Genomic DNA, 24,250 nt, shown 5'->3' on the forward strand with positions numbered 1-24,250 from the left:
AAACCAGCATTTTTGTTGCTGTTTAATGCCTGTTGAACTGCCCCTGCCTGAAGAACAATTTGCTACATCCCTATATTGTATAATTCTGATATTGTGAAATCCCTTTCTTTTACTTGACACACACCAGCACCCACTTAAGATCATTGCCAGATTTGCAAGCTACAGATTTACCAGGTTCAACTCCCTCCATTCAGGAAATCTTAGCATGTGTGACTGCTGAGATTTGAGGGGGCTTTTCTGTTACATATATTGTGATAAGGAAACACCCATCTTCTGTGTTGCCCTAATTTTGCAGGAGCATTTTATTCCATGTGTATTAACTGCCACAGCTAAAGTAATGACAACAAGCCCCTTAATAATTGCTTTGACTTGTTAATTGTTGCATTGGCAACTTATTCTAGTGCCAAGCTCCCACCTAATATGCATGAAAGGTGCTGGGTCTCTTTTATTCCCAGTGTGGAGGTGCTGGGCACAGGGCTGGGTGAGTGAGGTGCCAGGTGCTGGCTCTCCCACTGGCTTTGGGGGGCTCTGCCCCGGCAGGGCAGATGAACTGTGGATTTGTTGTGCAGAGCCTGGGTCCAACCCTTGTAGCAGCCTCATGGTTGGTGATGCTCCTGGTGGCCTTTTGTTTCACGGTGGCTGTCACTTAAGTTGTGTGAGACCTCTTTTCTGTCTGTGAGGAGCTGCTTTTCTGTTGGGGAGAAAGTTATTTTGAATGGAAAGTGGGGGTTCTGTCTGCTAAGTCACATGATTTCTCCTAAATAATTTTTCCCTTCTTTATTCTCATTTTTGAAAGGGTGTGGTGTGGCATTTGGTGTTTCTTTGGCGTAGCCCCTGGTGTAGTAGTGTTCCTGTCTGAGGGCACCAGGTTGGCTTCTTGGAAGAAACTTTGGGAATACATCCCATGGCTGCTCTTCTCTGTAGGCATGGGATCTTTTTGCATTCCTCCTTCATGTGTAGAAGAGAACAGACATAACAAGCATGTTACTTGGTGTGAGAAAATCAGGTGGGAAATGAAGTACCCTTTGTGTACTGTTGTGTGTCATAAAGGCAGGAGGAGGAGAAATGGAGGGAGCCTGTCTCTGCTGCTTGCATATTTTACTGTTTTCACTGAGATGGAGCTGGTTGTTATACATATGGAAGCAAGAGGGGTTTTTTAAGCTCAGGAGCAAATGGTTTGTCTCAACTGACTCTGTAGTATTGTCGGCAAATCCTCTTAGGCCTCAAACTTAGCAACAGTGGCTGCATGAATATTTCCTAGCTTTTGTTGCTAGTAACTAACAACTTTGTAATCCTTTCCTCCTGTTTCTTAAGAAAGAGGACAAGAGGAGAGCTATAGCATGAACTTGTAAGAATTCATACACTGTAAATTAGTGTGCAGGTCTCCAGGCGTGTGCTGGAGTGGTTGTTCAAGACCTGCTCTTATGCCTTCCTGCACTGAGACCATCACATGTCACAGCAGTTTCCCTGCAGTGCTGTCCCTATTCAGCTTGCTGAGCACAGCAATATCTCCATTCCCTGCTTGTTTTTTACTGGAGAGGGTAAGAGGGATTCCTACTGGATTTTGTGGGGGCTCACTTGAGCATGTCCCACTCCTGTACAACTAGAAACATCAACTGTGTGTTTCTCCAGCTCTGAGCCCATTCCCCTGTATCCATTCACTGCAGTGCCTTTCTGTATTCTGTGTGAACAGAGCTTCTGGTGCAGATCAGATTTCACAGGCTTTTCACTGTAGCTGTTGGTGTTAAAATCCACAAGATGCTGTGACAAGCAAGCAAAGCTTAGGACTTTCTGTCCTGAAAACATTTGCAGTAACAAGCCACAACTCTGTGTGGCTTCCCAATTAAATAGAGAAGGAGCATGTGATTATCCTGAGAATGGAACTTTTCCTGTGACCTGTAGCCTTAGAGTATTTATTGAAGCCTCTGATTCAAGGAGTGTGTTACAATTTTTAAGAGAAAATGTGTGTCCAAGCATCAAAAATAATTGCTTTCCTTTTGGTAGAATGTGCCTAATTGTGGAGTCTGGCATTTTTTTTTTCTAGAATCTGGCAGATTCCCCCTATAATGGAAGATGACACCTGCCTCAAATGCATTTTCATGGGCTGTCTGGTATCCATCATTTATTCACTTGACAGTGTTACTCCATCTCTTTAGCTTTAACCTGCAGTTGAGGGTGGTGGCAGCATGTCCACAAATAACACTGAAATCCATTTGTGTGTTAGGCTAAGGGTGCTGGAGATGGCCAGCTTTTTTTGATCTGTCCTCCTTGGATTCATAGCTGACATTATCTTCTGCTTTTCTTGTTGCATATTAGGTGTGTGGATTTTGCTCAGGTTGTATCATTAGCACACCTCTTTTTTCCCCTGCTCTCCCTCACCCCCATGAGGCCTGTCCTGCTTTTGACTGTGGATTTCTAGAATCAGCTTTTGGAGTCTTCCACTTCGAGTGAGGGAAAGGCTTGTATACCTAGGCAGTTTCTTCTGTAAACATCTTAATGGTTTGGGAAACATGCACATTGTGGAGGAATTTTTATGAGCCACCTGACATATGGAAAGTTCTCTCCGCAGGCTAGTGGATGAGTGGATTTCCAGGCAGCAGAGCTGATTTGGGTTTTTTTTGTGTCTGATTCAGTGTGTGACCTTGTCACGAGCTCACCCTGTTCTTACATCACAGAGGCTTGACATGTTGAGTCAATAATTTTTTCATTCCCTTGTGTGTCTCACTAATCACTGCATCATACCGGCATTTAACTGGAGTTGTAAGCTTTTGAGATTAGTATGGAAGCCTGCAGTGGGAAGCTCCTAGAGCTGGGCAGACACTTGCCTGTGAAGAAGCAGTTAGATCTGCCTCCAGTGACCTGTGACAGGGCTGGGTGCGTGGGTGTACATGTGTGTATCCTGCAGTGAGGCTGTGATAAATGCACTGCCTGTTTGGCTTAATCTCTGCATGCTGCAGAGACCTTCCACGTGCAGAGAAAGGTGGCTTTTGTTGTAAAACGTAACTGCCAAAAAGTACTGAAAATATTTCTCTGGACCTTTTTCTCTTCTGTCTTCTCAACATCTTGTGTCATCTCAGCTCTCCAAGCCGTGTGAATCCTCTTAGTCCCTCTTCCTTTGGCACAGAAGGTTGTAAGAGATCTTCTGCCAGAGACTTCACACACTCTTTCTTTCAGCCAATAGTAGCTTCCCATCAATGTGTTTTCTCCAGCCCTACCCAGATAAAAAAACTACAACCTCCTTCTTGGCAGCTCTGTCCTGCCTTGCCTCAAGAAGCAAATCATGCTACCCAATGTGTTTTAAAATAAGTTCACTTTTCACTAGAAGAGTTGTGAAGCTGCATCTTCTTGCTCTACTTGTGTGATTCCCAGCTTGCCATGTCCTTCCACTTCCCTGCTCGTATTCCAAAATCCTGTCCTCCTTTTTCCTTCAGCCTCACCTTACCCATGTGGTGGGGACTGTATGTGTTTGCTGCTGCTGAGCTGCTGCTCTGGAATGGGATTGTCCCAGAGGACAGCTTCTGGGTGAGCTGCCTGGAGCATGCAGCACATGCTTAAGTGGAACTTCTGCAGTATCTCTGGTTGCTGCTGGGGATGTGTGGCCCAGCAGGGTTATCTCAGGACTCAAATATTGCTGTATATTACAGAATTATCTATTCTGTGTGCTGAGGTTGGCTTGAGCTGCTGTATAAATAGGTTGTTTCACATAAAGCATCACTCCCTACCCTCCTCTAAAATGAAACTGCTCTCCCTCTGGCCCCTGCATTTCTGTTCTGGTGATGGGTTTGTTGGAATTTGTTGCCCATTGACATTTACAAATCTGTGTGATGATGTAACTCTGAAATAACCATTTGTTCCCTATAGATTATAAACACCATGTTAACCAAATTGTTCTGTGTTGGGTTAGATGTTCTGTTTACAATGCCAGGAGCTGGAGGGAATAATTGTGATTTCCTGAAATTTGTTTAAATAACTTGATTTGTGAGTGAGTGACAAGTTAGGTGTCCAGTCCTCTCTGATTGGCCATGTGATGTGATCTGTCAGTACTTGTGCTGCATCACTCACAGCTGCTGGGCAGGAAAAGGTTGGATACTCCCTGCACTGGTGGCTCAAAGTGAGGAACCACCATGGGACAACTGGACCTTTGGTCATACCCGGCACTGATGTTGTAAAAATGGGAGTACTTGAAAACTTCCTGCTTGTGCATGCAAAGTGCAGTGTGTACCATGGATAAGTCTGCTTCTACCCCTTCCATAGGGCTAAAGTTATGTTCTAGAGGACTCATTGGCAGAGCATTTCCTAAGAAATAGCTTTGGTTTGGTCATTTTCAATAAGCAAAGCATTTTCCTGAGTGAGAGGCATCTGGAACACTCATCCTTTGAATTCATTTCTAGGTGAGATCTTGCCTTGAGCTAGGAAAGATTTGAAGTAATCTTTGGATGCATGGGCAGGATACAGATGGCACCCTGTCTCTGTAGCTGTCAGGTCCTCTCCTCCTAATGTGTTAATGGAATAATTGTGTGCCAGTGGGGAAATCTTAGTCATAGATGCTACACATAGGTGCAGTTTCACCTTAAAGAACAATGGTTTACTGCTGGCTGCTCTTTCTCACAGACTGTATGTTTTTTATAGGGTTTGCATTCATCATTAGTTGATTTTCTGTGAAGATCTGTAGAAACTCTAAATATATCCCTGTGTAACCATTTGGAAGATATGTATCTTGTAGCCTCAAAGTGCTTCAAAGGAACATGGTAAATCAGGTGTAGGATAGATTGTGTGGTGCTGCAGTTGATAGATCGTGTATATGGTCTGAAGGAGATTTTTGGATTAGGATGTAAAATCCCTTGATCAAGCTCCTATATGAAAGTAGTAGGACTGATGCCACTAATTTGCTTTGATGCTTTTGAAGTCATCCTCTAAGTAAGCTGGTGACTAACCAAACTGTGGCTGCACTCTCTGAAATTCCCTCTGGACTCTTAGAAGTGGATGGTGCTGATGATACAACTGGAGTGTCTTAAGGGAGATGGGCAGGCAGTGAGGGGGAAATGTCTGGACCGGTTCACTTTACATGAATCAGGACATCTCAGTGAATGAACCACAGCTTTTCATTTCCAGAGTGAGACCATTTTCTGTCATGGTTTTGCCATAATAGTTTGCACAAGACCCGCCACTGAGAACGAGATGACATAAATTGTTGGGCTGAGTCCAAGGAGTCCTCAGCCCGATTCAGCAATGTCGAGGGGAACACCAGATATGTTTTACAAGCATATGAGCCAAATTATAATGCTAGGACTCCATCTGGACTGTTTTGATAAGTGGGAGCACACCAAAATGTTGCAATTTTCACTTGATGAGTCGTTGTTGTGAGCTTCAGCCTCAGAACTGTTCGTTCATGCTTTTGTGTTATCCTAGCAGTGATTGCTTTTCCGTTACTTGATGCACTGTTGGTGTTGGATTGCTGGAACAGGAATGTAAAAGGTTGACTCTAAAGGTGGAAAAAAATGTCAAACTGCACACTCCCTGGTGTTAAGGAGGAAGGCAGAAGCACTGTTTCCTTCTCTTCAAAGAGATGGTCTGCCTACCCTTCTGTAGAAATTATGTACGTTTTTTGTGTAACTGTGGTTTTGACAGTGAGAGAGAGCTGGAATTCCCTTCAGATGTGGATTTTAGTCTGTTTTCTTCCCAGCTGAGTTTGTATTGGACCTTTTCAATTTAAATAACGGAAGTTTGGCTACCTGGAATTTGGGTTCATTCAAAAGGAGTACATTGAATTTTGCTGTTTTCTGCTCAGGTTGTGAGACTCGCACGAGTGAAATATCAAATTCAGATTCAAGTTTGAAGATGCAAGATCAAAGCTCTGGCAGTCAGCAACTTTTATTTGTGAATTTCTGTTTCCATTTGACTGTAGCTGGGTTGTTAATGTTCTTGTCTAGAAATGAAATTATTACAGTGGAAAATGGGGGCGGCACGCCTAAGTGGGCTATTGTGTCATTATCCATCAATCACAGGCAACAAGGAAACAGGTATTTAACACAGGAGGACACAGAGTTATTATCCACCCCGTTCCCCTGCAAGCCACAGGGCACTTTCTAGGCTCTTATTAAAGCTTTAATACCTGTGGAGAGCACGAGAAACACTGTGTGCTACGGGATCAGGAGCTTTGCTGTCATTCTGCATCTGTGCAGGACCAGGAAACACATGAGGTGGAAGAGCACTGAGAGTGCTGGCAGGCAAATCCCTCTGCACTGCTGAGGAAAGGCACCAGCTTCCCCAGTCCTCTCCCATTAGGGGGGAATTTCTTCTTCCATTGTATTGGGGAACATGTGAAATGGACAGCCACTCGCATGTCCTCGATACCAATGTGTGACCAACTTCCTGAATCCTGGCTACAGTTGCTCCCAGAAGAGGGCTGTGTGGGAAAATCTTGAAGCTGTTTTGTGCAAGGAGACACAGGAGGGAGGTGGAAAGTTCTTCCTGGCTTCTGCAGAACAAAAGCTGTCAGATGTAAAGGAGCATTCTGCCTGAAGGTTTATTTTGTGGTGCTGTTGCACCATGTGTATGTGTTGACAGCTACCAGATGTTGCATCCAAGTGTCTTCCTGCATCTCCATGGCTTCAGGCCACCTATAAGTTCAGTTAGTTATGCCTTCCACAGAATGAACAAACAGCTTCTGAAGGACAGGGGTCTAAAATAAAGTCTGTCATGTAAGGAATTACATTTTTAATGAGGGTCAAAGCTGTAAAACTGTAAACATGAGATTTAAGTATTTAAAACTCTGAAACTGACTTTAGAACAAGAGAATGAAAGTAATTTTCTCCTGTTTTCATAGACAACAGGGGAAATCTTAGTTTTTTTGTGATGTACAGTCCATGTCTAACCAGGAAATTAGCAATATTCAGATGGGCTTCATGAACCAGATTTGAGCCAGGATGGCATTTAAAGCCCGAGCAAACATTTGATGTACTTTTCCATCAAGGATCTCAGGAGCAGAGTTAACAGAGAACGTAATTTTAAGTCTTAAGAATTCCAAGCTGTATTTTCATACACTTAATACCAGGTTGAGAAGTCTCACTAAGAAGCTTTCTCATGGTCCAAAGCTGTACATTAATGATATGATGACTAAGGTATTTTACTGTTTATAGCCTTAAATTTTTGAAAGCCTGATTGATTCTTCCCAAGCTGTGATATCACTGGAGAGGAGTGCTGAGGTGGTGTGGATTTTTTTTTTCCCCTGACAAGCTGTTGTTCTGTGCCTGGTTCATGTGGGACCAGTGCGTGTCTGCTGTCACTGCTGCCTTCTCTGTCCATTCCATTAACTCAGCTCATCTCTTTTTCTTCCTTCCAGTGTGTACTGGGCCCATCACTAAAAGTAAGAAGTGAATTCCAGAAAGTTTCACACACACCTTCTAATGACAGGCAAATGATTGATCCATCTGGTTCTAAGAGGAGCAGCTGAAAGCATCACCTCTCTGGTGCTCCAGTGCTTGCTGCAGAGAGGTGAGCAGCACACAGGGAGCTGCAGGCAGTACCTGTGCCTGGCTGCCCTCAGTCTGCACAGGCCAGTCTCTGTCCTGAGCCACCAGGTATTAAATCCCGAGGTATTAAAGTCCCACAGGGGGTTCCAGTGACAATATCTGAGCCACCCCCTACTGTGCAGCTTATCTGACAGTTTAAAGAGATACCTGTGCATGCTGTTTCCCCTTCCCAATCCCTTAGGAATTTAGCCATGCTGAGGCACTTCTGACACAACAGGGATCTGTGTTCTTTTTCTTCCTTGGTATCAGGGTTATCAGAGGAACTGCTGTCCTGCACACTCACCTTTCTGGCTCTACTCTCCCAAAGAGCTGAGATCAGCCACCAGAGCCTCGGAGCCTGGAGAGTCTACTTCTGCATCCTGACAAGGCACTGAGTTCCTTTCTTCAGCAGTTCTGGGAACTGACCAGGAAGGAAAGATCTGAATTTACCTTTGTTGTGCAGTGCAGTTGCCTGAATGAACCTTTTAAACCTCAGTGCCTTGTCAAAGAGGAGGTTCTGGGTCCCATAGGGAGCTGTGACACCCGCTAGTGTTACACTGCACCCAAGCCAGGCTGGCAGGGAAAAATAATTTCCCTCCAAAGGGCTTGGGTAACTGTTCTCATGCTGTGCCAGGTTTCTTGGCAAATACTGACCCAAGAACTTGAAGCAGCTGTTTTCCAAATCACCTCCTAAGAAGACCTCTCAGGAGGCAGCACCTGCTCAGACACAGAAATCCGTACAGGTGACAGCCTGAAGGTGGGCCAGGTGCCTTCTGGTTCTGTCCAGGTGGGACCATTAAGGATCTGGATATAGCTTTTGGTCAGGCCACCTCAAGGTCACAGTGATGTGCTGGGAATCATCATTGGGATGACACAGGTTAAGTGCTGCACTGCTGGTGGCAAAGGGCAGGGCTTTTATCCTGTGGGAGTATCAGACACCCACTTTTGTCATTTACTGGGAATTTAGGGATCTTGAGAAATGATGTCTCTAAGGGCAAAACCCTCTTCTCTTCAGAGGTGCTTCCTCTTCCCAGGGTTTTTGGGTCTTTTGCTTTCAGCAGAGAGACTGTCCTGCAGGGAGCTTGCCTGAGCATTGGCTACAGAGAAGGCGCTGCCAGGGCAGGCTCCGAGTGCCGGAGAAGGGAGTTTGGAGGCGTGTCTGGAGGAGCCTCTGGACCACACCCTTCTCTATTACAGTTGGTGTGTGTTTAGCAAACAGTTGCTGCTGCACGGAACACCCTGAGTCCTGTTCACTATGCAGGTGTTGGAATTGGTGTGTAATCCCATAGGGACATGCTCCAGTGAAAGAACATGTGCTTGTTTGTGGGCATGGGTCTTTAAATGCTTAATTAAATTGCTTGAATTTTCCAGCAATAAATGTATCCCTTTGAGGTAGAGCTTTGCAGCCTAACTTTTTTTCCAACGTGATTTTGCATTGGGATTGCTCTTTAGGGTTTTGATATTTGTGCTTCAAACCCATGATTAAGGTGCTGGGTCTTTCCTCATTGTTTCCCAGCTTCCTTATGGCTGTTACTAATGGTAAAGTATCCCTGAGGGAGGTGCACAGGAAGGTCCTGGACTGGATTAGTGCATTGTGCTAATGTGCTTAAGTTTTATATTGTTAACAGTGAGGTGGGATGAGATGACCTTTGAGGAAAAAGGTGGCCATGTTAAAAAAAAAAAAAAAAAAAAAGTGAAAAATATTTCCAGGCAGTAGAGCAGCATTTTGGAGAGAGAAAGGGAAGCCCCTGTGTTGGGAGAGAAGGGAGTCTGTGAAGCAGCTGTTACTCAAACGTTGTCTGTGCAGTAGCTCGTGATAAGACAAGGAATATTGATGAGGCAGAGCCATGTGGACCCTTCCCTAGAGCCATCTATGAATCATGATACTCAATATGCTAAATATTTAAATATTCTTAAGTTTTGATAGTTTAAATATATTTTTCCAATAGAGGATTCAACCTGATTGATACTTTTCTGAGCATGAAAGCAAGTGTTTGACTTAGAATCGTTTAGGTTGGAAAAGGCCTTTAAGATCAAGTCCAACTGTTAAAGAAACTCAAAGGCATGGCTTCTTCCACGTAGCCTGTTACATGGTCTTAACCATCCACGCTTCTCTTTAGCTGTGGAGTGGAAACCAGTAACACCAGAGCACAGAACTTGTCTCTCTTTGAGCTGTTGTCCCCAGATCCTCACTGTCTGGACTCTAGAAATCATCTGACTCCTTCATGCTGTAAAGAAAGGGCTTTCATTTTAAAATTTCCACCTTTTTCCCAGTGATCCTATAAGCTGATCTGCAGAGGTGCCCTCTTCAGAGGAGTGAGGGAAGCTAGAGGTCAACATTAGCCAGGCAGGGATGCATTAGGGCCTTGAGTGGCAGGTGAAAGTCCACTTGGCTTCACTGGATCAAAGAAAACTTTCAGATGTGTTGAAATCTCCTTAAAGGGTGAAATGCAAAAGCTATTAATATCACCTACTGCCCAAAGCTGGCCCCTGAGCATGTGAGGTCCTGAGCACATTGTGTGTTTTCCCAAGCTGTGGCACATCACTGTTACCCTTCCTTGAGCTGTAATAGGGAGCTTGCCTGTGCCCACCGTTTTGGTGCTCTCAGAGCAGGGCTGAGAGTGCTGACAAGTGAAGCAAATGCTGTGTTTAAAAGATAAACACTTTGAGAGTCCTAACTTGGAACTGAATTGGAGTTCAAAATTCAGGCATTAAAATGTAGAGAGCTGGCATAGTCTGAAAAGCAATTTCTGTGTGTATTTGCGAAAAGGATATCAGTGGGGGGAGGTGAGCTGTAGAAAGATACTGGGACTTGCTTAAAAGGAGTATGGCTGGTATCCAGGGAATTTAGAAATCGTAGGAAGAAAACTGGAGGTGTCTGTGGAAATAAGGTACTTAAAGGATGCAGACTGGCACCTTCTGCTAAAGGACAAATGGCCTGGAAGGGAGCACCAGGCAGGAAGGGAGGCCTGAGGAGGGAGCAAATAGATAAGGAAGCTTGTGGCACGGTGGATGGTCCCAGTGCTAGTGGGTAATGGGTTTTGAAAAAAAAAAGAGTTTGAAAAAGAGGTACTGGGAGTTATCTGGGATAAAGTAATCCTTATATAGCATCCTAATCTGTTACATTTAGCTACTGAATCTTTAGGACTCTCTCAGTTATCCTGCTAATGCCTCAGTTCTGTGTTAGTGCCAGTTCTGTTTAACATGCCCATCAGTGGTGTGCCTGAAGCAGTGTTCTGTCAGCTCAGGATGGATGATGACAACTTTGGGCTCTCAGTCTCAGGCCTCCGCTGACCTTGAAGACCAGGAACCCTGAGCATGCCATGCTGGTTAGCCTTGGATCACTGTTGAAATAAATGCCTTGCTGTTAAATGCTTCAAGGTGATGCCACGTGCTCTTCAGCTCCAGAGCGTCTCTAATGCCCAAGAGCCAAATATCCTGCTCTTTGGGTGACCACTAACACAATGTTTATGTTGTCAGTTGTTATCTCAGTGTTAGTATTGATGGAAATCTGCAATAATAGTACACAGCAACGTTGTTTGGATCCATTTGGTGATATAACAATTCCTCAGAGATCCACCACTTTTCAAACCATCTTTTTCCCCTGTATATCTTGAGTCTTTTGCCTTGGCTGTCAGCCACTCAGCAGCAGAGTGCTGGATGCACTTGCTAGATCAGGCCAATAAAAAGAAATCCCTGAGCTGTAACTGGTTTGAGAACTCGAGAAAGAGGCTGAGAGCCTTGGGGGAAATCCCACCTCATGAGGAATTTGCTTGTAGTTACTCTTGCTGTAGGAAATGCCAGATTGCTGCAGTACCCTGCAGCAGCCTGGATTGCTCTTGTTTCTTCAGCTCCATGTCACGCTCCATTTTCTAACTGTTTAATTACAGATGGATTGTGGTTTGTGGGTTCACAGCTTTTCTCATCTGCTTTTTGTCAGAGGTAAGCAGATGTACTGCCTGTTGCTCTGTACAGTTGAGTCCCTTGTACAGCAGCTGCTGATGAGTTCGGAGATAAAAACTTCAGCATATGGAAAACAGGGGATGAGAAGCCAGTTTCTGTGGCTGAGATGATCTTGTTCTGAAATATATCCAGCTGGTCTCTTATCCTCCCAGGTGTTGGCTCTCTGCTTTGTCTCAGGAAGGTGCTGCGTCCTCAATTTCACGAGCAGCTGGGGATAGTTAGGGAGACCTTTGGTGTTTGACCCCATCTGTCTGCCTAATTTGGAGGTGAGTCCTGTAAGAGAGAGAGCCTTGTGCTCTCCCTGCCAGCTCCCACCCAGCCTCTGCATGGTGCATGCCAGTGGAATAGGATGCTATTATGTAACTTGCATTGTGTGGCAGTTGGGGGTTGTTAAATCTGCATTTCTAATCCATACTCAAATAGGAGCAGAACTTGAAGACATTCTGATTTGTAGTTCCAATTAGATAACCCGGCTTGTGCCGTCAGCCTCTTGTCTCCTGTGCTGTGCCACCCAGTGCATTTGGAGGCCAGGGCTGGAATATACCCTGAGGGTGGTAAGAGCTTTTTATTCTGGGAAGTGCTGCTGGGACCAGGGGCACCCACTGCATTCCCAGACTGCCTGCTGGGGTAGTGTCTGAGCATTCCCAAGGCAATAAACACTTGTCATTAATCATTTTAAATGACTTTTAAATGATGGATGTATACTGATTTTTGGATAGCCATCCTAATTATAGTAAATATGCATAAGAAGGCTGAATTAACATCATGTAAACGAGGTTAATGCTGGTATTTTAATGTGACTGCTTTGCTGTGCTGCCCAAAAGCATTATTTTGTCATAATCTTCATATGCAGTTTTTTATCTGTTTATAAATGGTATTTTCAGTTAATTTTTTATCATGTTGAAACATATCAGTCTTCCAACTTGGTTGTTACTCAGTAAGAAGGATACCTGAACCTTTCAGTTCATGGCACAGATATTTTCCATTTAATCAGACCGTGAACAATATAAAGAAATAATTAGCTGAAGTGGTGTTTGGTTTGTGCATGAGCCAGCTGTTAAAGGAGGTCTGAAGATGGTTCACTTGTGGTGGAGGCACCTCCTGCACTGCCTTAGGGCTGTAGCCAAGAAGAAAAGTTTGGCTTATTATTTCTTGTGGGTTTGGGTGCTTGGTAGCTGAGCCTTGGTTCTGTTCCAAAACTGATGTGCGCCGCCCCAGGTGTGTCATCTGTAAAGGTGACACTGACAATTGCAGTTCCACTAAGTCAGGCACTCATGGTGTTCCTTGTGACTAGGGATGGTGGCATCCTGGATGGATGGCTGCTGCCATCACCCTGGAAGAGCTGGAGCACATTCCTCCACAGGAATCCATGGTGATGTTGGTTGCCGCATCCACATCTCCGTGCGGTTTCAGAGTCCCTGCGGTAGCTGCCAAAGCATGACCTGTGGGGTGAAATACCTGGAGAGCTGTCAGCTCATTGTTTGGAGGCTCCAAAGTGAGATTTTACTGAAGGTTTTAGTGTTTGGACAGATTCAGTTAAAGCAGAAGTCTGGTTTGATTTGAGGGAGTGGCCGTGTTCCGAGAGCTCTCCCTCCACATTTCCAGTTTTCTAGGTCACTCTTGGATGCTCTAATTTTTTTTCAGAGAAAACAGTTAGCAAAAGCTTTGACACTGATGATTTGTATTCTGTCATCTCAGTCTTGAGAGCAAAGAGATACTTTTTTGGCAAGTTCTCCCCCTCCTCAACCCCCAGTCATCATCATTAAAAGGCTGTCAACAAGCATGAAAAATCCTAGCATGCCAACTGTAAATGCTAATTGACAGACAAGCAGCTGAAGCGGTGGCTTGTGCAGTGCCTGACCTGCAGCAGGCTGTCTCCTGGCCCTGGCAGTAGCTCCATAGGTTCCCTAGGAAGTGGGCTCAGAGTGCTCAGTGCTCACATACCTGCAGAGCCAGCTGGGCTCTGTGCAGAGCAGTGCTGTTCCAAACACGGTAAACTAGAGGTGAGCTAAGCCCAGCCTCATGAGGGAGTGTGATGTGTCCTAGGAGTGTGGTCTGGCTTTTTTCTTGCAGGTAGGCCTACCTTCCTGGTATTCTTTAATACTTCTCTGGGGACAAAAAGCTTGGAAAATGCTTTAGTAAAACTAGCTTTGTTGCTGAAGCCATATGCCCTGCTGACACAGTCTCCAAAGTGCTGTTGGAAGGATTGCATCACCTGTGGATATAATGGCTAAGGGATTTTCTTCTTTTTCTTTCCCTCTGTAAAAACAACGTGTTCCTGTGGGGTTTGTCCCTGCTCAGTGGAGAGCTTTGAGATGGGGCTGCGCTGTGTGTGCTCTCTGCAAACAGGCTTTATGGGTTCCTGGCACAGCTCTCTAGGACCATCACATGGTAGGGTTGCTCCATGGATCATTCTGGCGACAGGAGTATTTACATACTTGGCCATAGGGCAGATTTTTCAGTAGCTGAAATGGCTGGGACTGAATTGTATCACTTAGATTAGAATCCAGTGTTGCATCTCCAATGACCTCTAAGCAAAAAATCCATGTATGATTGTGCTTGAAAGGTATCAAACAGTAGCGCAAATTACTCCCAACAGTAAAGTCCTGATGCTCTGTTTTGATGCATTTGTCAGTTCAGGAAACAGTAGAATCTGCTCATGCCCTTGGAAATCTGGGCCTTTCCATGGCTGAGAGCTTGGCGTCCTAGTACTGCAAAGCTGTGCTGCCTTTTAAACCCTTCACTGGTGAGTCAACTCTTGTGTTTACTGCTAGTTATGAGGGGGAGGTTCCTGACTTGGAAGACCAGAGAGACATTTCTGTTTCACTCTGACTTAGAAAAAGCCAAGCTGCTTCAAAGTACAGGGTATTAAAAATACAGAGGAATTAACAGACATAGTGCAGGTTGGTGAAAAAGTCCAGGATAAAATGCCTGAATGTGGAAGAGATAGGGTGCCAGACACTATATGTAGCATGCCTTAAGCTTACCCTTTTTCCCCCCCTAGCACTGTTCCCTGAAATTCTCAGAAAATCTTTGTGATTTCACCAAGATCTGCTCAACTGAAATCTGCTCAATTGGACTGAAATTTAGGCTATTACCCAAAAATTTTGCACAGTAAAGGAAGATCTAGGTGAAGAAGAGTAAGCAGAGACAGGCACTATAAGAAATAAAGGTTCTGAAAATATTTGCAATGGAATCTAGTAATAAAGTAGGAGAATGAGGAATTCAAAGCTACTGAATCCTGACAATGTGTGTCCTGAGTGAAAGACTCATTTTTGGAGAGTTAAATGATGATTGCAACCTTGAAAATTACTTTATCGAGAAGAAATCAGTAAGAGAGAGCTTGCTGAAAAAGTGAGCAGGCAATCAGCAGGGTGTTAGGGAAATCAGGGAGTAATTATGCAAGTGACACTTTCTGCAGCCTCCGAAAATGGAATTTGCGGAAGGGACCAGCACCGCCAGCACAACATGCACTTAAATACCATTTTCCATAAAACCAAAAATAATCTTCAGGCTTTCTGGCAAGATTTGTCCTCAATGGCTGGTAGAAGGATGAAGCTCTGTGACGGATTGCCCTGCCAGAGGAGGTGTTCTCTAATCGAGTTTTTTTGTTTCCTGAGCTCGTAGGCAGAGCTGCAGCTGCCTGCTGAGGGGCTGCTGTTCCTGAGGACTTCCCTGGGCTCATGAGGATGTGCACCCTGCCTTCTCCTCCTGCCTCTGCTCAGTGTATCCTGAGGCACACGTGGGCATTTCTGCCCTGCTCCTGGCACTGCCCATCTCTTGAGTGTGTGCTGAGATGTGATGGGTGCCCTGCTTGGGAGAGGGAGCACGTCTATCTTAGAGGGACCAATATTCACAGTGGGACAGCCTTGACTTCCACTTGCCTTTCTCACTTGTGTTTCCCCACGTGCCTTAAAGAAGGTGCAAACCCTCTTGTAGACATGTGAAGTGGGCAATACTCCCTGCTGTGAATAGACCCTGAGCAGATTCTCAGCAGGGTGCTCTGCGTGCACACACCAGCCTTCGGCAAGGTCCAGGAATGGCTTGGCTTTCTGTCAGGCAAAGGCAAATTCATGTTGGAAAACAGTGCTTGAGCAGCTGGGTGGCAGAAAGGAACCCCTCAAAGTGTTCAGCATAGGCCTGTTAGGAAAGGATGGCTTTGGTCCATAAAAGGGAGGATGTGAAGAGGGGAGGTGGTGGAACCCTGCTGTGTTCTTTCGTAGGAGTTAAGGGCTTGTTGTACTGCCACTCAGTGATTCCCTCCTATGAACTCTTCACTCCCACTTTACATATTCCCTAACATCTCCCTCACGTTCCACGTTCTGCACAGCAGTTTATGCATGGATATATCATGACTTCTGAATAATAACTCTGGGAACTTGTTTTCTCATGTTCATGGTTTGCACTGGGGGTTTTTGTGTGATGAGGCTACTGGGCCAGAGTACCTGGGAAGCTTCTGACTCAGCAGAGGCCCCCAAAATAGGCTGGGACCATTTACAGGTCCCTGACATCTGTCTGTGCTATCAGGCAGCTGCTCTCCTGGGACTTGGGAGACCTGGGTCTGGGTCTCTTTATTGATACAGCATCTCAAATTTTGGTATTGGGCAATCCAGGCTGCCTGGTCTGGCAGTGCCTCCAGTGACAGGAGATGTTTCATGGCTGTGTACATCTGTGACTCGGCCTGCCTGCGTCCTGCATGCCCAGGCATGGCCTGTTGTCCATGGCAGATGGGAGCCACCAGGAATCATCGCTGCTCTGGGCAGGAGCCTGGGAACTTGTACCTACGACCCATTTTATCGGCATTTCAGCAGAGCTTGTGGGTGTGTTGGCACCTCTCCAAAGCATCACGTGTGGCTCTGGAAGCAGTGTGTCTGTGGGCAGTGGAGCCCCTCAGGTGCTGCTGCTCAGGTGCTCGAGGCCAGCCTCAGCAAGGAAGGGCTGGCTGCAGAGCAGTGGCTCTGCTGGCTGCAGGGCCAGTGGCAGATTTCTGGTGTATTTCTCTGAAGAAAAGCCATGGTTCCATGACTGGCATGAAGACTAACCCAAGTATGAAAATTCTCTCACCGGATTTTTCCATGCATTCCTCCTCAAGTAGCTGCCTTGAGGCCAGCCTGGTGGTGGCTGGTGTGAGGTAGTCTGTCCAGCTGCCCCTTGCCAGCACCTGGACTAAAGCAGGTTAAAGCAGTTTCCCACTCTAGTTATTTGTCTCTGCTCTTCCTGGGATGTGACAAGGCCTCTCCTGCCTGTCCCTCTGGAGCTGCCTAACACAGCCCTGCAGCCCCATGCTAGAGCAGGGCACAGGCTGTTTCCCTCCCACTTCCATGGCAAAGCTCCAGCTAACTGAACTGGGAGGCTTTCTCCCCCTTTCACCCTGTTTCACTTGCAAAAGCTTTAGGAACCAGAGCTTTCACCCCTTTCTTTGCCTCTGAGTAACCTGCGTGTGCTGGGCACGTTCGTCATTTCCCTCCTTGTCTCAACAGGGAACTCTTACGATCGGTGGCAAAGAAGTGACCCTTGAATACACTCCGTGCCCAGAGTTTTGGCGCTGCAAACGTGTAAGTATGTGCTCAGAGCTGTGTTGTGCTTCCCCTGCTGGCACTCGTGGCAGTGGCAGCTCAGAGGAATCTTAGATATTTTCTCGGTGGCCAAAATCCCTCAGAGTAATACCTGCCCTGAAGCTCTTGCCTCTTCTAAACTGTGCTTTTGCCTACCTTGTTTTTGGTCCCACCTCTGAGTGCATGTTGCTCAGGTACAGGCAGCCAGATTTTTATGCACAGAGCAGCCTTGTCCCTGTGCAGTGATTCCTTTTTAACATGTGGGAAAAATAGCGTGTGGATCCTTTCTCCTTAAAAACCACAATGAGACAGTGATTCCGCCGACCGGAATGGAGCAGGCTTCACTCTGGTTCATGGGTGTAACCACCCCTCTGCCTCACACAGGAACCTGTGGTCTAGCTGTGGCTGTAGAAAGTGCAGCAGGAAAGGAAGCATGGAAATGGATCCAAGTCTACTACATGCTGGAACTGGCCCATTTCTGGGAAGGCACAGTTGCCCAAGGGTTATTTTTGTTCCTGTGCCCTCCCCAAGGTTCTCCCAGAATGGAAATTTGCAGCTGCAGCAGGCTGCAGGTGATTGCTGGAGAAAGGACAGGATTGTTGCCTGCATTCCCACTGACTGCAGGCTGAGCGGTTGCAGCAGGACATGAAGGGATTGGTTCTAAGAGTCCCACCTTGACCACTGGATCACCCTGGGCTACAGAGACCCTCATCCAGCTGACTGGATGCACTCAGCTGCAAGCAGAGCTGTTGCTCAGTGTCTCATCTCTGCTTGCAGCGCTCCAGAGATGGAGACACAAGTTTCAGGCAGTGGTTTCAAACAGCTCTCAGTGCACTGAGGTGGCTGCACTGTATGTCCCCACTGTTGCTGTGTGTAGCCATGGCCTGAAGGAGCTTCCTTGTGCCCCCAGAGCATTCACAAGGCTTCAGTTAATAGGAAAGAATTGTTATGAAACAAAAGCAATGCATTTACAGAGAGCTTAAGGAGGAGGTCAGGAATGCAGTGTTTGGAGAGAGCTGTGAAGACTGGGCACTTGGCTCTCCCCACGGTGGCTCTAGGTGGTACCACCCAAGCCTGTACAGCTCTGCCTCTTGGTTAGCAGACACCTCATCATTAACTCTGCAAATTACATCAGTTTCTACAGTTCAGCTCAGATAAGGACTTCATCACTGCTTGTGGGGTGAGTTCAGGTTAGAGATTGCCAAGGTAACTTTGGACCCTTTGAATCAACACTGTGCCTAGCAGGGAGCTTTTGATGCAGCATCTCTTGAGAGGGGGAAGAGTTATGTCTCAAGGACTAGAGAATAAATCTGTGCTCAGAAGTTGTGTGAAAGCCCTGTTCCCAAGGCAAACCCAGCTGAGAGTCATATGAGCATTTATCTGCAATTCCAGCCAAGGTCCCTGCTGCCATTACCCATCACTGTAACTTTTTCATGGCTGCTACTTTCTGAAAGCACACTGCAGAGTCTGGAATTCTGTAGCAGGTTGTACCCACTGCCTTCAAAACACAACTTCCTCATGCTGTCCATCTTCCATTGCAGTGTAAGGTGTGTACTGTGGGCTACAGATCTTCCTGTTCCTATTGCAAGCTCCCAAGAGATGGTGAGTATATCTGGTCCACTGAGCTTGGTCGGTTAACAGTTTCATCTATCCTGACAAGTAAGTTTCTCTTCTGGCTTCCTGTGGCATCCCTTTTGCTGGACTAGCTGAGCACTGTGTAGGAGGATTCTTAGTTTTGCTTCACTTAAACCCTTTTTGCCTGTCCACACTAAAGGTATTACATGCAATGCTGTCAGGCTCTCTGCTCTTGGGAGGCTTGCTGGAGAGGTGTCTTACTGCTCACAGCCTTTCCCTCCTATTCTCTGGCATTGTCCTTCATCCAATGAGTTATGGTTGTGTGTCCTCTGGGACTGTGAGCTGGTACTGCTGGCCATAGGTGAGATGGTTTCACCTCAACCCACCTTCCTTGGGAGATGCAGCTGCATGTTTTTAGTGTCACTCAGAAACACTGATTTGCCTCACTTTTGATACTCTCAGAGTAAGATCACAGAATTCATGGAATCATTAAAGTTGGGAAAGACCTCTGAGACTGAGTCCAGCCATTAACCTGTCATTGCCAAGCCCACCACTAAGCCATGTCTCTTAAGCACCACACCTACATGTTTTTTGAACATTTCCAGAAATGGTGATTCCACCTCTTCCCAGGGCCACCTGTTCCAATGCTCGATTGCCCTTTTGGTGAAGAAATTTTCCCTCGTATCTAACCTAAGCCTCCCCTGGGGCAACTTGAGACCATTTCCGTTCATCCTGTCACTTGTTGCTTGGGAAAGGAGATTAGAGGTGAATCCAGGATTGGAATTGCTGAACTCACCTTGCTGGCTGTAAAAAATGCATGAGAGGAGTTCTCCAGGAGCTTCTCCTCACCCCACCAGCACCTCTGCTTTTTGAGGTGGGAGGGCACAAAAGCCAAAGCACACTTTCCTTGAGGAACTGATTTCTTTGGGATGATGGCTGTGCCTACCTTCACCATCCCTGGGTGCAGCGCCTGGGGCCACAGTGCCACGAGTGAGTTCTCCACACTCCTCTGGCACTGCCTGTGCATTCCAGTCACTGTGTAAGCCTTGACTCAGTATTTTTGAGCAGACTTCTATGTACTGCCCTCCTGGCCTGGGCAGAAGAGCAATACATCAACTGTTGATGCACAGATCTCTATTTACTGAAGCACGGTCCCTGTTGTTGTGCTTTCTGTGCTCTGTGGCTCCTCCATCAGTGCTGTGAAGGCAAAATTCACACAGCTGGCCCAACACAGCTGTGGGTTGTAATGAAACTGCCCAGGAGCAAATTAAACAGAGCCTTTAAGCTGCTGCGAAGACAGATTGTGGTGAATGCTTCTTGCTGACATGCTTTTCTTGGGAAAAGGTGCAGTAAGGTAACCTCTCTATGACTGGGTGAAGCAAAACAACTCTCGAGGCATTTACAGTGGTTCCTGCAGCGTTGTGACTGATGGGTGTGAAATGGACTTTAATGTGCCTCTCTTACAGGGAGCAGAGCAGGCCCAGAGTCCAGAGGTGGTGCTGAGGGAGAGGACACATCGGCTGAGCAGGAATTCAGTAAGAGAGTTGCCCTCCCCATCTCTGGGGTTGTGCTCATGTCTTTGTGATTTGCACAGGCAGTCTTCACAGCTGCAGGTGCAAAGTGGTTTCATGTGCAAATTTTATATGAGGTTCTGTAGCCAAAACTCTGCATGCTACAAACTGCAGACAAATGAGTAGAAGCCTGTCCAAGGTGAGCTGTGCTGGCAGCCAAGCAAGGCACTGTGCAGCTTTCCCAACAGTTGTGTGCAAAAGCATCGTGTGTTCTGCCATGCCGCCCACTGCCCAAACAGAATGAGAGCAGGGACTTGCTCTCAGGGACATTAAAGAAGGAAGCTTCACTGTATCACGTCTTGCACCCTCATTTCCTTCTCTTTGTGGGAAGAGGCTTCAGCAGCAGGTGCAAGGCTGGTGGTATCTGCGTTTGCAGCCTCACAGATTCGGCTTCCCTTTGCAGCAGTGTTAGAAGCTCAGGTAGGGATCCCTTTTGCAGTGAAACCAGGCTGTTCAGAGGCCTTCAAGCACAGAAACTTGTTGGGGTTTATCTTCTCTGAATGGCATAGGTAGACTTGGGGGGGGGGGGGGAAGGGTGTTCCCACATTATTTCTGTGCCATCTGTGGTCAGTAGGCACCTGATAAAATCTGTGACTGTATTATGGATGTGTTTCACTCAGTGGTCAAGGGGGTCTGAACCCAGTTTTCCTCTAGCATAGACAGGGTGACAGTTACTAGTTGATATTGCTCAGTTGTGGATGATCAGGAGTGCATCATAGATAGTAAGGATATCACTGCCATATAGGTTATTCTGAGCATGGAAGGAGTGTTTCTAAATCCATCCCTGATTCTTGGTTGTTCAGGGAAGCGCCAATCCTATAAAGTGGCCAGAAAGCCTCTTGTCTTTGATGGGAAGTCTTGTAAAGGAGCCCAACACAAAACAAGGCAGTGGAAGGATAACAGTACCTGAACAAACCTTGTGTCTGCCAAGTGTTAAGACAGTGGATATGCAACAGGCAGTACAGGTTGGCCTTTTATAAGGAGCACTGCTGCAAGGGCCAGAAAATAGGAGAAGAAAAATACCTGCTGAAACATTCTTATGTGAAACCAGTCCATTTCTCCTCTAATAGCAGAGACAAAGCTTGAAACACCCGAGCAAGAATTGTCAGGTCAACCAGGATCTCCAAAGCAGCCTCTCCAGCCCTCAGTTCCTGCTCCACAGCAGGAATGTCAGCCTCAGGAGCAGGAGCCAAGGAAGAGAGATGAAGGGAGAGAGCGTCGGCCCTCACAGGAGAAGAGAAGGGACATGGACCGGCACCAGGAGCCGCCCTCTCAGAGGGAAGCAGAGGAAGCCACGCCACCAGATGGTGGAGGCAGCAGAAGTGAGTGACACAAAGACCAGTTTTGGTTTCCTCTCGCTTGCACTTCATGAGGCCATCTGCAGAAAGGGCAGCATTTCACTAAAACCTCTGGAGGCTATTTTCTGTGTTGTGCAAATCCATGGCATCAAGAAATGAAGGCCTGTCCAGCTCCAAAGGTGCTGACAAATTGTCTTTAGGAAAATTAATTCAGGCTTCTGGGTGGTGCAGTAAACTTAGCACAGCTTCAAAAGTCTCTTGGACCAGCAGTTAACCCTAGGCTGAGCTCTGAGAAGGGGCTATTTTCTACTATGTTTTCTGGGCAGGAAAGGTTAGCAACTGGAGGCAATACTCTGAGCATCTTGCAAAGTGGAGAGCAAAAAGCAATGGCTTTGAGACTCGACTGCGAGAAACTGTGCTCTTACTTTGAGTGGGTTTGGTAAAACTTGGTTATAAATAATTTTTTTCGCTACTTTTTCTTCCCGGGCCACCTCCCTGATGGTGTTTCTCAGCAATTATGCTGAAGCGAATCACTCGGTTCACCCCACCTGAGGTGATTGTGGGGCTCCTGGCCCCGTACGTGCGTCTGTCCACGTCCAGCGTGCGCATCATGAAGAACAAGGCTGGGCGGATGGGGCAGACCTATGGCTTCATCGAGCTGGAATCCCATGCTGTAAGTAGTTTCCTGCTTTCACCTGCTCCCTCTGTTGGCATCTGAAATCTGTAGAAGTAGAGAAACCACAGGAATACAAGAAATCTCTGTACTTGTGAGGCTCCTGTGCTGGAGCAAGTCCTCTCCTCTGCTTATCTGACCAGGTACAGGAATTAGCTGGTACAGCTGTTGTTCTCTGGCTTTAGGAGTCCAAGATTGATTGTTGTTACAAGCTGTGACACTGCTTTTTCTCACCTCGGTGCATTTCTTTGTGGACACTCCTAAACTTGAACACTTCTTGCATAGATACTTCGTTTGCAGAGAACTTGAATTCAATGGTTTTTGTTTGTAGAAGGCAAGAATCTCAATTAACAGACCATCCCATGTTGGAGGGTTCACATTTTCTGTGTCTGGGTCGCTCCCAGACTCCATAGCTGTGCTTTGAGGTTGGTCCAGAGGGTGTTCACCAAAACACTCTGAGGCAGCAGCAGCCATGGTGCTGCACTGTCTGGCAGCCCTAAGAGAATGCAGTCCCCAGCTGGCTGCCGAAATTGGTCATAGGACAAGCAAAGAACCTCACGTTGCATTTATCCCTTTTGTTGCATCCTAAATACCCTTCACTGACACTTAGACTAATATTTAGTGTTGTGTTTCTTGTCCTACTGAGCACAAGACATTCCTTTCAGGCAGACTGGATTTGGAAAATGTGCTGTTTCCTTCTCATGGAAAGTGACGTTCTTTTTCCTTTTACAGGAGGCGCTGAGGTTGCTAAAGATACTGCAGAACCTGGATCCCCCGATCTGCATTGATGGGCGTATATTGGAAGTGAATCTTGCTACAGGGAGGAGAAGGTACAAACAGATGAGGCAGGGGGGTTGTCCTTTTTGTGATGTGCAGTTGTTGTGTGCTCTGTGTTGTCAGAGCAGGTGCTTTAAAGTTTGGCATGGGAATTAGCACAGATGTTCCTACAACCAAAAAATGTGTTGGAGAAGTGAAGGCATTGAAGCTTGAAGAAGCTTCAGGGATTGAGCAGAATGGGATTAGTGATCATATTGCATCTTGTTGTCCAGCCATCAAATCCCATTCTGAGGGAATTAGTGGGTTCAGCTTTTTAAAAAACATGTGGAGAGATTCATCTTTGTAGACACAGCAGAGTGGACTCATATTTCTCACGGAGACAGTGGTTTGCCAAGTCTGTCTCCTGGGATGGACACAGTCCAGCATGTGGCCAGAAAAGATGGCCTTTCTGCCTGCTATCATTTTGAATATACTGAGGTTAATATAAAACCGAATTAACATTATCTTGCAACCTTTCTCTCAATAGGAATGACTATGGGGAGCACGGTGACAATTCCTACTATGGCCCGGTAGGTCTGCACAGTTTCCCTGCAGGTTGCTGAAAGGGAGGTCACTGGGGGGTCATGGGCCTGGCTGTGTTAGGCTTTTTCTCTTTGGGCTGCTGAAATACTGCAGAACTTGTTTCACCATGTTTGAAGATGGAGTGATAATGCTCAAATGTGCCCACTGCTGCTCTGCCCCTCACAATTTATCATGTGCATAGAAGTGCAAGTCAGTGCTGCTGGAGGGAGTTCTGGGCTGGGTTACTCGATACCACACTTTAGAGTGATTTCACTGGTGACTGATCTCAGTTCCCAGAGTGAATGTCTGTAGTGCTTGTTACTAGACTACAGGACTCTCCCCATATACTGGGTGGGGTGAAGGCTTCCATATGGATTGCTATGAGCACCTCTCGTGGAAGCTGCAGAGATCTCGTGCTTCGTGACAGCATCCATTGCTCTTTGTAGATGAAAAGCTGTGTCTGCCTGTGCTCTATTTAGGGGGTGGCTAAATGAGCCCTTCTCCTAAACTTCAGGCCTGTGAGAGGGAGGAGAAGCAATATGATGTTTGTTGAAGTCTCTGATCTGTTTGTGTTGTTCACTTACTCCAGGGCAGAAGGGGCATGAGAGACAGGAGGGGTGGCGAATCACAGCAACGCACCAGAGCACAGTGTAAGTTAAACTCTGCTTCACTCCTACTGTGGAGACTTTTCTTCCTTAAAAGGGCACTGACATGTAGAAATCAGCCCAAAAATATTTTTAAAGGCTAAGAGTAGGTTTGTTTGCTA

The 24,250-nt window shown here is 46.4% G+C and overlaps 1 protein-coding gene across 1 annotated transcript in view; it reads left to right on the forward strand.

The window, feature by feature from the left end:
- The window catches only part of RBM6 (RNA binding motif protein 6), a 57,796-nt gene that overhangs the window by 24,525 nt on the left and 9,021 nt on the right, over positions 1–24,250 (forward strand). The window contains exons 7-14 of the mRNA XM_082289119.1: positions 16,955–17,029; positions 18,571–18,631; positions 20,071–20,139; positions 21,246–21,497; positions 21,986–22,146; positions 22,879–22,976; positions 23,450–23,492; positions 24,074–24,134. Of these exons, the coding sequence (XP_082145245.1) occupies positions 16,955–17,029; positions 18,571–18,631; positions 20,071–20,139; positions 21,246–21,497; positions 21,986–22,146; positions 22,879–22,976; positions 23,450–23,492; positions 24,074–24,134 (820 nt within the window). The remainder of the gene's footprint in view (positions 1–16,954; positions 17,030–18,570; positions 18,632–20,070; positions 20,140–21,245; positions 21,498–21,985; positions 22,147–22,878; positions 22,977–23,449; positions 23,493–24,073; positions 24,135–24,250) is intronic.

This window comes from Coloeus monedula (assembly GCF_965178545.1).
Source record: "Coloeus monedula genome assembly, chromosome: 11".
Taxonomy (NCBI): domain Eukaryota; kingdom Metazoa; phylum Chordata; class Aves; order Passeriformes; family Corvidae; genus Coloeus; species Coloeus monedula.